Here is a 13,502-nt window from a genome sequence, read left to right on the forward strand (position 1 = left end):
GCAGCAGCAGAACCAGTGTGGCACGAATCAGCAGCTTCTAGCTGCTCCCAGCAAACAGCCATTGGGTCTCACTGTTCCATGAGTCGACCAGAACTGGACAGTTTTCTTATCTGCTTTGGCAGGCGGGTTCACAAAACACTGTTCAACTTGGTTTGAACCGCAGAAAAAAACAATCACTCTTCTGAAACGTAGGCAGAAAGTAGTCGCCAAGGGAACGCAGGCTGTACTTCCCGGAGGGGATTTGATGGCTGCAACAAAAGCTCAGGTGAAAACCGGCGTATCTCTTCCCTTTCGAGGCTCTAGAGCCGCAGCACAGAGAACGTTTAATGGTAGTCAGCTGCTTGAGTAATCCCCAATGCAGAGACGTCAGGGCAGAGTTGCTCCTGCTTACATCACTGACATTTGATCCACAGCAGAGTGAACTCACTATTAGCTGGAATTTATCTCTGCACAGGTACATTCTGGACCTGCATGGTCCACCTCTGCACCAACGCTAACATATCGTTTATGTCAAACATCATGAACACATTTTCTTTACGTTCTTGTCCTCCAGCAGTGTCATATATATTTCTACTTTTCATAAACACTCCTGGTGAAAATAAAGATAAATCTTAATACCATTAAAGATTTTAAAAAATAATCCTATTTTGTGCTGAAGATCATGACCTGATTTAAAATAGTTTAAATTAGGGCTGGGCGATATGGAAAAAAAGGTTATCGATAAAAAAAAAATGCATATTGATCGATATCGATAATTATTGAAAAGATTTGAAACCATATTTTATGTGCAGCTCTGCCTGGACTTTTTATAATATTGCTAAATGATTTAATTTTAATAAAAAACACAAACAGACTTCGAATTAAATCTTTATTTAACCAACTTTTTTAACCATAACAGAATTGTTTTAAAGAAAAATAACTTAAGAGACCTGAGTTATGTTATTAAATACTGACAAAGAATGAACTAAAGTGACCAGAAAAGTGACCAAAATAAATATAACCAATAAATAAATGCCCCCCCACCGCCGTCGCCGCCCCCGTTTCCTGCTTTAACCTGAGTTATTACTTTGAAGTTTCTGTCCCCTCAGCTTTTTTCTCTCAATTGTTAGAACTATGTGGGAAACTGCCCAGAACTGAAAATATATATATATATTTCCCCGAAATTCCCGAAGATTCCTCAGAGGAGAGCCTCGTCGGGGCCTACACAGCTCGTACTCCTGCGGGTGTGAGCGGCTGAGATGATAAAAAAATAGTTGGTTTCGTTATCAGACTTGGTTTTCACTGGTTCCCGACACATTTTCCAGATGACTGTGGTTTGTTTTTTGTCCGACTTGCCATGACCGAAATACTGCCAAACTGGCGAACTACAAAAACCCTTCTTTGGAACAATTTCCTCCGCCTCTCCTTGCTGCGACATCTTCATGTGCTCTGTGTTGTGGTTTGAGAGGGTGGCGCTTGGTGACGGCGTGCCTGGGTCCGCGATTGTGATTGGTTGGGAGGAAGTAGTGACTAGCATAAACCTACATGCTAGGCTACAATGAGAAGGAAGGAAAACTGCGTTTCTTTATCGAACTTTTATCGACCCTCTTTTTTTCTATTGCGCCACACGTCTATCGATCGATATATATCGTTATTGAATTATCGCCCAGCCCTAGTTTAAATTTTAAAATGAATAGAATTATTGAAAACTGCTTTTTTAATGTAAACCATTAAACTTGATTTTAAAAGTTCAAGGCATCTGCCCTTAAAAGGATGTAACTGCTGTGTATGACACTGAGCAGGTGTTTAAACCGTGAGGGGTTTGGATAAAACCAGTACTCGAATTGTGTGGGGATAAGGGGGGGTGGCATTCCCCATACTATTCCCTGTGACATTTTATTACTGAATGTGTAAAATTTCTTCTATATATTAACAGTAATAGAAGAGCATTTTGTGGGCTGTGGGCGTACGAGTAGCCTGAGCAAAATCAATCAATCAAAGAAGTGTCCTACTATGACTATGAAGCTGATCTCAGTGGGAAATGAGTCCCTATCTACTGTAAGGTGCCTTGGTCCAGGTCAATGACCGGCATACCTGATTTATTTTATTTTTTCTTTACCACTAGACTACTGGATATAACCCCCCAAACTTCTGTGAAGATGAGAGATTTCCATTTGAAATGAATTTCCTCATTGATGCTACGGGCAGAGCAGTGTCTAGAGACTAACTGTACTGATTCCCTGTGAGGGAAAGTCTTTAACTGTCAACAGTGGCTGACGAATGTCACAGAGAGGCTAACATTTCTTTTCAACTTTAGCCCTGCTAAATTATTATCACAAACACATGAAAGGTTGTTTAATGTCTTAGCTTTAGTTGTTTGGAGCTAATGGGTCGCTGCTTTATTCTCCAGTAAACCTGCAAAAGTCCGGTCACATTCAAAATACAAACCTCTGAAAGTTCTTTAAATATGAAATTATTCCATCCTGTTCAATAAATGATCAGTGTTTTTAATTCAGAGTAATTTTCATGTGAATGTGCTTTACTGGAGGCATCCATGTTTGTCAAAGAACACTACTGCCACCTACTGGTTAGTGACGTCACGGTGCGGTATCGGCTGTTGATCAAGTCCCAGTGCTGTATCTGGTGTTTGTCACAACGCGCTATTATCCAAGTCATCTTGAAAACATTCTTCTTCCAAATGTTGGCTACATATTACGGGTTTTTTCTCTGGCCAGAAGTTCGATGGCAAATCCTCCCTCTTCAAGTTGGCGATCCAACGACCAACCCGTCCGTGGAGGATCAGGAATCAGAAAGGTGCAATAACTCTTTTTTCCACTTTTACCCGATGTATTCCAGCATCCAGCTGCCATGCACGTGGGCATTGTCAGTTTCACTATAGCTCTGGTGAATTTCAATGGTGAAGTCCTCTGGAAATCTTCAATAATTGTTGTTGATTGCAGATGTGTCTAGTAGTTCCCATTGATTTAGCTTGTAAAGCGGGGAGAATGGCGCTAGGCTTACCGCACCGTGACGTCACTGCTGGAAGATGGCAGGAGGGAGGGGCTACTATATTTAGGCAAAAATGGCCGCTCCCAGACTCAGTGATCACAAAGAAAATTATTGTTTTAATTTTTTTACTGATTAACACTAAATTCATTAAATCACCGCAAACTTATTAGTTTCTGTTGATCCAGAAACAGAGTTTGTTTAAAGCATGCAGATGGTTTAACCTGCGGCAGGCTTCTGTTCCAGTTCCTGTTTGGCTGAATAATCAACCTGAGTGATAAAAAAATAAAGAGAAACAACAAAGAAGAACTCGGATCCTTTTAAAGCTTCCCGGTGATCCAGCCTCGTGGAATCTGAAAACTTGCCACTCATTGCCTGATCTAAAATGTTGATGGTTTGTCTGGTTTGTTGCAGCGACAGAGCCGCGGCGGATACCACCCAGGTAAAGGAGCTGGAGGGCATCCTGACGAAGGCACGAAACCTGGAGTCCTGCCTGAAAGAGCAGAAGACTAAACTGAGGCAAACTTTGACTCAGATTTCTGATAAACTACAGAGTTAAACCTGCAGATGAGGCGGGTGTGTTTGTTTTATTTCTCTGGTCACCCTGTTTGTGTACGGAACATCTCTGTGGAGTTCGTATGGAAATGTGTTTAAGTGGTAGAGTAACGTTTTAGTTCAATCTTTCCTCAGAAAATATAAAAACATGTTTGCTTTGTAGTTAAATGGCAAAAGACAGCATTTAAAATGTAATTTATTTTTATTGTTGCTAAAATAAAACAATTTGAGAAATGGATCCACTTGTTCAGGCTGTATTTACACAAAGGAGTAAAAAATGTTGAATAAAATACATGAATAATAAAAAAAAAAAACTCAAAACGTAACTTTTTAAGCTGATTTTTTACCATTGTTGACTAAAAAAAACAACAATTTATGAACGGAAAATTAAAAAAGAAAAAAAAAAAACAGTCCAGAAATGAAACTTTAAATAAAAGCTTCTTATTAAATAACGGTTTTAAGCATAACTGATGTTTTCTCAGATTCTGTATCTTTAAGTATTTAAAAACTTTTATTCTATTGTTTACATGTTTTTACAGATTTTATTTTTAAGTGTCACTTTTTCAGATTAAGTTAATTGCATTACACAGATTCTCTTCACATCTGGGGGGGTCTCTCTTCTGCAATGAGGAGTAAAGATGCTTTTCTATTGGTCTGCATTGATGTTAGCAAAACCATTTTTAAGAGCGGGTTTAATACGCTTGAAATAAAGAGAATGTGATCTGTTAAAATTGATTATATCAAATTATGTGAAACATTATAATATAATTCTGCACATATGCAAAAATTTGACTTATGTTAAAGAGATAATCCATTAATATTGCTTACCTGACCAAATCAATATCACAGAAGTTTAATTAACTTGATGCTATACTCTGGTTAAAAAGTGTTCCTTTAATTTTTTTTAAGTAGTGTATTACAACTGTTTTTTACCCATTGATCACAGCAAATATAGCTGCCATTGTTCCAGGCAAAGAAAGGATAGCGTAGCTCCGCCCACAGCGCATCAGACCCACTTTTCCACCATGCAGCTAGAGCAGCAAAGATGCATCAGCCACGTGTCAGAACTAAACTTTTACAGGCATCAAAAATGAACCAGGAGGTGCGTTTTTGCTGCTCCTGCTGCTTGTGGTCTGAACGTAGCATCAATGTTAGCATATGCACGGTAATGCAGTTTGAAGCCTTCAAAGTATCAACATGCTTTTAACTAATATCAGAACAATGTTTGATGCTACATATTTACAGTAAGCCACACAGGGTGTTTGTCCATTATTGAATATTTAGCAAAATAATTTTTCATTTTCAAACGAAAAACATTTGAAATGTTCAGGATTTTTCTGCAGGCTGTCTAGGCTGTGCTGCTGAATGTTCCATGGAAGCCATATGGGATGTTGACTGGAACGACAGCCCTTCCCAGCTCCTCGAACGTCTTTGCATCCAAAACAAGAAGGAACGTACTCTTGTCCTGCAAGGAAACCAAGCACAAACAGGAGTTAGTTGGAACTGCACACACTGCGAATTCTGAAGGTTGAAGAAACTATTTTCTTATAAACTAGTGTTGAGTAAACGTGTTTTATGCTGGCAGGACCTTTATGACTACTGTAGTCTGACTTGATTTCCCCACTGTGAGGTTTTATGGCTCCCCCAGTTCGAATGCTTGTTTGACTGACCTTGTTTGGAGTTATGACCACAGACAGGATGACGCCGTCGTCTTCCTCTGTGGCATTGGGGCGGGGTACAAAGATTGGCTCAGAGGGAAACAGACCAGGATGGTCCCACACCTTTTATGGAGGAGAATGTGTTACATTTACATAATTTTCCCCAATTTTTATTTCTTTTTTCTCAAATTACCTTCATTTGTTTCCTTTGCAGGTCCATCTTCAGCAGGGTGTCTCCTACAAGGTGTCTGAAGCCACAGCCATAGAAGTAGCGATATGGATGCATGTTGTACCTGCCATAATTGATCTGGGGGAACTCCAGACCCCCATACTTGTGGAGATCCTCCCCATGGAGGTCCTCATGGGTACAGAAGACCTAGAAGTAAAAGTTTGCATCAGAAACAACATTTGAGCGAGACAGCGTTTTTAAACAGTTTGACTCAATTTATAACCTTGTTCTTTCCAATCCTAATAGCCGTGGCTGTGCAGTCGGGCAGGTCAATCAGATTCTGGTTGTAGGGTGTGGAGGGATCAATCCTGAGAGGTAGCACGAAACGCTGAGGAAAGACTCTACACAGGGTGTTGTAGACCTGGAGAGGAAACATGAATTCTATGAGACTCGGGTTAAAGCGAATGTTTTGCAATGAGAAGCAACAAGAACTCTGCAGGCTGCATGGAGACTGAGTTATTAGCTTGTTTCTTTGCAGCAAGAAACTAAAATTCTGACTGATACAAAGAGGGATGGATCTATGCCTTTAGGTTGTTTCCACCTAATTTTGTCTCTTATCTGACACCCTGACCTTTTCCAATACAAACAGCTAGGGCTGGGCAATAATTCAATAACGATATATATCGATCGATAGACGTGTGGCGCAATAGAAAAAAACATGTCGATAAAACTTCAATAAAGAAACGCAGTTTTCCTTCCTTCTCATTGTAGCCTATCATGTAGGTTTATGCTAGTCACTACTTCCTCCCAACCAATCGCGGACCCAGGCACGCCGTCACAAAGCGCCGCCCTCTCAAACCACAACACAGAGCACATGAAGATGTGCAGCAAGGAGAGGCGGAGAAAATTGTTCCAAAGAAGGGTTTTTGTAGTTCTCCAGTTTGGCAGGATTTCGGTCATGGCAAGTCGGATAAAAAACAAACCACAGTCATCTGGAAAATGTGTCGGGAACCAGTGAAAACGAAGTCTGATAACACAACCAACTTTTTTTTTATCATCTCGGCCGCAGCCGCAGGAGTACGAGCTGTGTAGGCCTCGGCGCGGCTCTGCATCGCCTCCGAGAAATCTTCGGGAATTTCGGGAAAAGAAAAAAAAAAAAAAATATATATATATATATATATATATATATATATATATATATATATATATATATATATATATATATATATATATATATATTCAGTTCTGGGCAGTTTCCCACGTAGTTCTAACAATTGAGAGATAAATGCTGAGGGGCCAGCAACTTCAAAGTAATAACTCAGGTTAAAGCAGGAAACTAAGCTGAACCATAACGAGGTGCCAGTAGCACCTCTAGAAGAATAGGGGCGAGAAAAAATACCCCATAGAAGTGGTAGGCTAAAGGGTGAGTGGATTTTTGTTTGAGTTTTTGTTCTTGTTGAGTGGAGTTTAAATGGTAGCCTAGTCCTACAATCTTTTAATTACCACAAGCTGGTGGTGTACTATTCCCACCCAAATAGGGTATTCTATTAATTTGTTATATTTATTTTGGTCACTTTTCTGGTCACTTTAGTTTATTCTTTGTCAGTATTTAATAACATAACCCAGGTCTCTTAAGTTATTTTTCTTTAAAACAATTGTTATGGTTAAAAAAGTTGGTTAAATAAATATTTAATTGGAAGTCTGTGTTTGTGTTCTTTACTAAAAATAAATCATTTAGCAATATCATAAAAAGTCCAGGCAGAGCTGCACATAAAATATGGTTTCAAATCTTTTCAATAGTTATCGATATCGATCAATATGCATTTTTTTTTATCGATAAGCTTTTTTTCTATATCGCCCAGCCCTACAAACAGCTGATAATTGCTTTCTTTCCAGGTTTGCTGGGCCATTCCTGAGATATAGGGTGAGGAGTTCAACCATCCAGTAGAGGCTTGGAGTAGAGCCATATCTCCTCCACATCCAGGGGAGGCAGTTGAGGTGGTCTCTACTGTAAAGGGAGGATGCCCAGAAAACAACCAAAGGCATGTTGGAGGGACTATGTCACTCGACTGGCACCGTAATACCCCCGGCTTCCCCCATTAGAGCCTGAGATGGTGTCAGGAGAGGGGAGTGTGGCCTAGTGGTTAGGGCATTGTGTTGGAATACAGAGGTTCTGAGCTCAAGCCCCACTCCCACAGATTGACTCTTTTGGTCCCTGAGCAAGATCCTTAACCCCACACTGCTCCCTGGGCGCCGCACAATGGCAGCCCACTGCTCCCCAAGGGGAGGGGTTAAGTGCAGAAACTTCATTTAGTTGCTCTGTACTTATGACAGTGTAAGAACAATAAAAAAGCTGAAACAAAAAAAGTCTGCTAAGACTGCGTTCCCTGCAAGCCTGTCCCAGATTTGTTTCATAGCCTGAGCTAGATTCTAGTGGTGATCAGCCTCAGCATCCGACTCAGAAAGACCGGAGTTATTTTACTGAAGACAAGAAAAGGGAACATTGTCAGTTCATTAGCGGATAAATTGTAAACGAATGAACAGATTCTATGGACATTTTTTTTATTTAAAGGTATGGGGAGAATTTTTTCTAATTTTTAAAAAGAACTGCCTCTCCAGTAAAAAAAAAAAAGCACATGCACAACCTGTACCTGCTGCTCCCGAGAGGGAACACCTATTAAACACGTGCGAAAACGTGCACGAGCCCATTTCTTCTTGCGCACACTCTGTTTACATGTTGCTATTTGCATCGCTCATAGAACCTTACTTTCAAAAAGAAGATTTGCAATTTTTTCACTATGTCAGACTCACTAAGTGAAAATTCATTTACGACTAGGAAACGTTTTTAAAAAAGGTGTCAAGCCAATTGTTATACAGATATTGTGAATGCAAATATATGTGTGTCTCTGTAGCTACAAGTATGTTTATAGCTAACTTTAGCATCCTAGAGGCCAATAAACAAGTTATCATCTAGCAGATTTTTAATTTTTTTTATTTATTTAGAGCTTTCAAGAGGAAAGTCTTGTAGGATCTGATTTGGACTACGAACCGTTGCCTTGTTTCCCGACCAAGATCACCAGAATGATTGACAATTAGGAGGACCACCTTTTTTGATGATCCACCTGAAAAAAGAACATCCTCCCCTATACCTTTAAATTTGGTAAGGAACCAGATCGTGTGTGAGTTTTAGCTAAAGGTATAAGTCACAATTTGGGGCAGAATTTGTTGCTTAGCAGAGGTCTGTGCTCTCCAAATAGTTTTTTTTTTAGTTGAATACGCTTTTATTTTTTCAATCCTCTCTAAATCTGAGATAGAATTAGCTTGTTTTGAAATTCAGGAACTGGTCTTCGCTGCTTTGAGATGTCTGAATGTAGATATGTGTCTTTAAAAAGTAGGGTGCATCTGACAAATGAGCTGTTAAAGGAATAGTACACCCAAAACATGATTAGCCTTCATTTTCTACTCACCCCCATGCTGAACAACACTCTGGAGTACTTTTTTGATATCTCAAATGCATCTGGAGATCTGGGAGGCTTCTTGCTGTCTGCTGACATTCAAATAATGGAGGTCTGTGGCGCCCGAGGCAGAAAGGTCCATAAAAGTCCACAAAAAACGTGTCAATATTCCTCCATACTGCTCGTCCAATGTATTCCAAGTGTCCTGAGTGGGTAGCGTCCAGAATTTACTCGAAACAAAGTCATTTAGAAAGTTTTTAGAGCATAAACAGTAGTGTATAGGATTTCCTGAAAGCGCGCACCTGCGCGATCACAACGCTACGGAAGCCGGCAGACCAAACCAGACGAAAGTGCGCATTCAGCGTCTGCTCTGCCAATAATGCAAGCGTAGAAGAAGAAATGTGCTGTTTACCTGTGCAAAGAAAGAAACCACGAAAGAAAAATGTCTGAGGACTTCAGTGTTGAGGAAGAGCAGGAGTTCTTTGCCAAGCTGAATGCGCACTTTCATCTGGTTTGGTCTGCTGCGGTTTCCGTAGACTCGTGAACGCGCATGTGCGCGCTTTCAGGAAATCCTATACACTACTGTTTATGCTCTAAAAACATTCTAAATGACTTCGTTTCGAGTAAATTCTGGATGCTACCCACTCAGGACACTTGGAATCCATTGGACGAGCAGTATGGAGGAATATTGACACGTTTTTTGTGGACTTTTATGGACCTTTCTGCCTCGGGCGCCATAGACCTCCATTATTTGAATGTCAGCAGAAAGCAAGAAGCCTCCCAGATCTCCAGATGCATTTGAGATATCAAAAAAGTACTCCAGAGTGTTGTTCAGCATGGGGGTGAGTAGAAAATGAAGGCTAATCATGTTTTGGGTGTACTATTCCTTTAAGTTTACAATGTTTGGGGATTTTGTTGCTCCTAATCATCTTACCTCATCAAGGGCCTCTCCCGACTTGCGAAGGTTCTGAATGTTGTAGTTTGCTATAGCCTGTCCGTCGTCTGAAGCACACAAGTCGATGATCAAGAAACCCTGGTCCTCGTACGCGTTGATTTGGTGAAAGGTAGACATGGCCTTGGCAAGGTAAGTGATTGAGCTTTCCTGATGGTCAGAAACAGAGATGTTACAGCTGGATGGAACTAATGACAGAATGCTGAAATTTTAGGGAACCTTGTCCCGACCTTTCCAGTCTGTTTGTGAATCAGGTGGAGGATAGTGTTGAGTTTTGGGTTCCAGGAGAGGCAATCGCTGATGCTTTTCCTGGTTAGTTTGCCAGTGGCAATCTTTAGCAGGTCCATCTTGATGGGCTGCTCAATGAACACCAGGTAGTTCTCAGACATTGCTAAAAACACACAATCAGAGGATTTTATCAGCTTGTTATTTGAATGCTGCAAATGTAGAAAGAACTATTCAAGAATCTGGCATAACTAAATTCACCATGGATTTCCACCAACATGTTGCTCCTAACACAAACTTTTATCAACTTTTTGGTCAGAGTGCTGACATCAATCTTTAGAGGTAACTAAAGATTAGGGTGATGAAAAGGGACCTGCCAACCACGAAGACTTAAAGCTCACCACCAAATTAAAAAAATAAACTAAAATAAAAATAAACTAAAATAAAAAAAACTAAAAAACCTCATCAACTATTATAAGACTGCTATACTATTATTTGACTGCAGAAGTACCATTAAATTACATAAATCTATCAATCAGTAAATTTCTAACATTTTTTTATAATACAATGAATAAAATAGCTTTTAAGACTAAAGCCTTTTTCTTTTTTTTACATATTTACATACTTTGATAGTCCTCTGGTTCTTGGATGAATAAAAGGCATTTGGCATCTCACCCTTTCAGGGACATGGGTTATTCTGTGCTAATCATAGATCAGCTTTATTATTGGGATTCACTGTTTTTCAGAAACAGAAACCAAAAGGAAAGTTCTAAATAAGTTTAAGCAGCAGATCTTTGACTGACCGAAGCTGTGGTAGTAAGATGGTTTGGTTTTGTCCTCTGCTGGAATGGTGCACAGCACCGTTGTGCCCTCCAAGGTTTCATCCTCGGCTTCCTTGGTTGGAGGCACTCTGATAATGTTGTAGTACGCTCCTGGCAGCGCAGACAAAACAGATCATTTAAAGCTGAGAACAGGGATGATGTTGCCTCCCTTAATCTTGACATATGATGTAAATACCTTTGCTGCTGTAGGAATTGCCCATGTTATACGCTGTTCCATCCGGTTCAGTATGAGGATGTGCAGTAGCTCCATTTACTGCGATAAATTTGCTCCAGTCCACCTAAAGCATATGAATGCATTTGTACAAATAATAATTAGTGTCAACTTCATTTCCATTCTAGTTTAATTTCTTTATGAGGTCATAATGTTTATGGAGACAAGGCTATTCCTACCTTCTGTGTCGTTTCCAGGGTCTCAGGGTCCACCTTGTGCATGATATTACTTTCTGTGCTGACATAGAAATCCCCCTTGTAGTTCACAATGCTCACATTGGCATTGTCAGTAGGTTCTAGAAGGAAAGAAGAAGCTGTTAGTGTCCAATTGGCACTTCCCATTCTGTCTTTCTGAGCAGTTTGTGTGATAGTATGCAGCACTCACTTGGTAATTCAAACCTTGACAGGAAGCGCTGGAAGAAGTTTTTACATGGGTCCGGCATGGTGATGGTCCCAAACTCCGCCACCACAATGCGGTTCTGCTCCCTGTTGGATTGGTAGCTGTCGCTTGACAGGAAGCGGCTCTTATAGGTAACCTGCCCGTTGGATATTTTGAACTGGTGCAGGAGAGCCATCCCATCAAACCAGTGGTTGAACCTTTGGTTGGTGGAGAGATCAGTAGAAAGTTTGGTCATGGAGTCTGGAAAGCTTTACTCTCTTAGCTCCTTTTCACTAGCCTCGTGAGACCATCCTGATCTCGCGAGCTTTCAAGGTTTCACTCGTTAATCAGTCTGGAGACTCTCCGTTGAAGAAAGTTTGGAGCCGTTCACCAAACGAACGTCCAATCAGCGTTGGCTTTGAGGCGGGTTGAGGTGTGACGCAACGAGAAGCGCGACAGTTCAGTCTAAAGAACATGGCGGCTTCAGCCGATGAAACTAGCGTTAGCGTGGCTATCGAGCAAGTTTTATGGGAATTACAGAGTATTTCTTCACTGAAAGAAGAGCAAAACACTGCTCTGGAGGCTTTTCTCAGAGGAAAAGATGTTTTTGCTCTTCTCCCGACTGGTTTCGGCAAGAGTAGCCTGGCTTGTGTTTTCGTTGTCGCTCTGTTAGTACGTCATATGCTTCGTTGATCTGATTGGTTTATTTGGCCCGTCTATCACCAACATAGGCCAATCAGCTAACCAGTATTTTCGCCCCTTCCCAAAATTACTTCAACGGAAGGTTTTCAGATGGATATGCGGAGCAAATCCATCTCGCGGAGTCAGGTTACCATTTCACTGACTAAAAGGGAAAGCTGGATGTTGAACACACCTGTGGTTACCTATCTCAAACTTTCCAGGCCCATTTCGCAAGAGGTTCCCGTTGATCCAGTCTGGGATGGTGCCGATGATGTTGGTGCTGATGGGCTCCGGAGTATCTTCCACCGAGGTTACGATCTTCTCAATGCAAGGAAGACCCTGAACATTGGTGAAGGGTTTGGGACTCTTCCTAGATTTGGATGTTTTGTCCCCTGTGAGGAAATAAAATCAGCCTTCTGAGCATTATTAGAGGAGCAAAGTTTGTAGTTTCATCAGCTTACCCATAGAACTTCTCTTATGGTGCTTGATGATGTCCATCTTCTTCCTGTTAAATCTGTTGCCGTTATTGTCTGGTTCCTCTGGTGCTTCTGGTTTTTCAAAATGGTGTTGCAGTTTTATACTCATCCCCTGACTCTGGCCCGCCTACCAAAGCCCAAATCTTTCACTAAAACTAATTTGATGCTTGCATAAAGCCTGCAGAAAACAGTGGTGCTCAGTTTTCAAAAATAGCATCACTGGTACATTTGTTTAGAGCAATAATCAAATATTATGCTCTTGTCAAACTGAAAATCATCTCTGGTTTTTATAAATAGCTTCTTTGTCTCATTTCAGATGTCAGGTCAATTATCTCTTCCTTTTTTAAGATAGGGAAACCAGATAAATTACTGAAAGCTATTTGTGCACAACATACATCTGGTTCAAATGTCATCAAAACCTAGGAGGTATTTATTAACTGTTTGACTCCTTTGAATCTATGTGCTGTAGAACCACCTTTGGTTGCCATTACACTGCTTTGATAGAGGTCGCTACCAGCTTTGAGTTGAACTATTTTTTGTTTTTGCTCTATATAAAGGGAGCTGTAATATAAATTGGATTGAAGTGAGCTGTTTTAACAGTGGGGTAATAACGAGGAAAAGTTCAAGGCTGAATGCAGAAAATAAATGAAAAAATGCTGGTGAAGATTCTCAGTCATCCAGGTCAGAGTCGTTCCAAAAAAGTTCAAAAACAATCCACTGGTCTTTGTCTCCAAGTTTGAAGTCGTTTCTCTTCCATCCAGGAAGCTTTTTCAATTCAAAATGTCAGAAATAGCGTTGAGTTCCAGGTTTTATAGAGTGGACCAAAAACTTAATCGAGCTCAACTCTATTTCTGCCATTTTGAATTGAAAAAGCTTCCTGGATGGGAAGCGAAACGACTTCAAACTTGGAAACAA

At 40.5% G+C, this 13,502-nt stretch overlaps 1 protein-coding gene across 1 annotated transcript; it reads right to left on the bottom strand.

The window, feature by feature from the left end:
* Positions 1-4,414: 4,414 nt before the first annotated feature.
* bco2b (beta-carotene oxygenase 2b) lies at positions 4,415-12,684 on the bottom strand. The gene is made up of 12 exons (XM_038298185.1): positions 12,573-12,684; positions 12,305-12,503; positions 11,437-11,648; positions 11,232-11,347; positions 11,017-11,119; positions 10,803-10,931; positions 10,005-10,165; positions 9,757-9,924; positions 5,651-5,788; positions 5,392-5,574; positions 5,211-5,321; positions 4,415-5,005 (listed from the first exon to the last, which is right to left on the bottom strand). The coding sequence occupies exons 1-12, from the start codon at positions 12,607-12,609 to the stop codon at positions 4,889-4,891; spliced, it is 1,674 nt and encodes a 557-aa protein (XP_038154113.1). The 5' UTR covers positions 12,610-12,684; the 3' UTR covers positions 4,415-4,888.
* Between the last annotated feature and the right edge of the window lie 818 nt (positions 12,685-13,502).

The sequence above is a fragment of the Cyprinodon tularosa genome, unplaced genomic scaffold (genome assembly GCF_016077235.1).
Source record: "Cyprinodon tularosa strain WSP-4 unplaced genomic scaffold, ASM1607723v1 ctg401, whole genome shotgun sequence".
Lineage (NCBI taxonomy): Eukaryota > Metazoa > Chordata > Actinopteri > Cyprinodontiformes > Cyprinodontidae > Cyprinodon > Cyprinodon tularosa.

Coding starts and splice junctions, on each gene's coding strand:
- bco2b (XM_038298185.1), bottom strand. CDS start 12,609: ATGGACATCATCAAGCACCATAAGAGAAGTTCTATGG. Junction 10,932..11,016: donor CAATTCCTACAGCAGCAAAG/GTATTTACATCA, acceptor CTGCGCTGCCAG/GAGCGTACTACAACATTATC. Junction 5,006..5,210: donor TGGTCATAACTCCAAACAAG/GTCAGTCAAACA, acceptor GTTTCCTTGCAG/GACAAGAGTACGTTCCTTCT.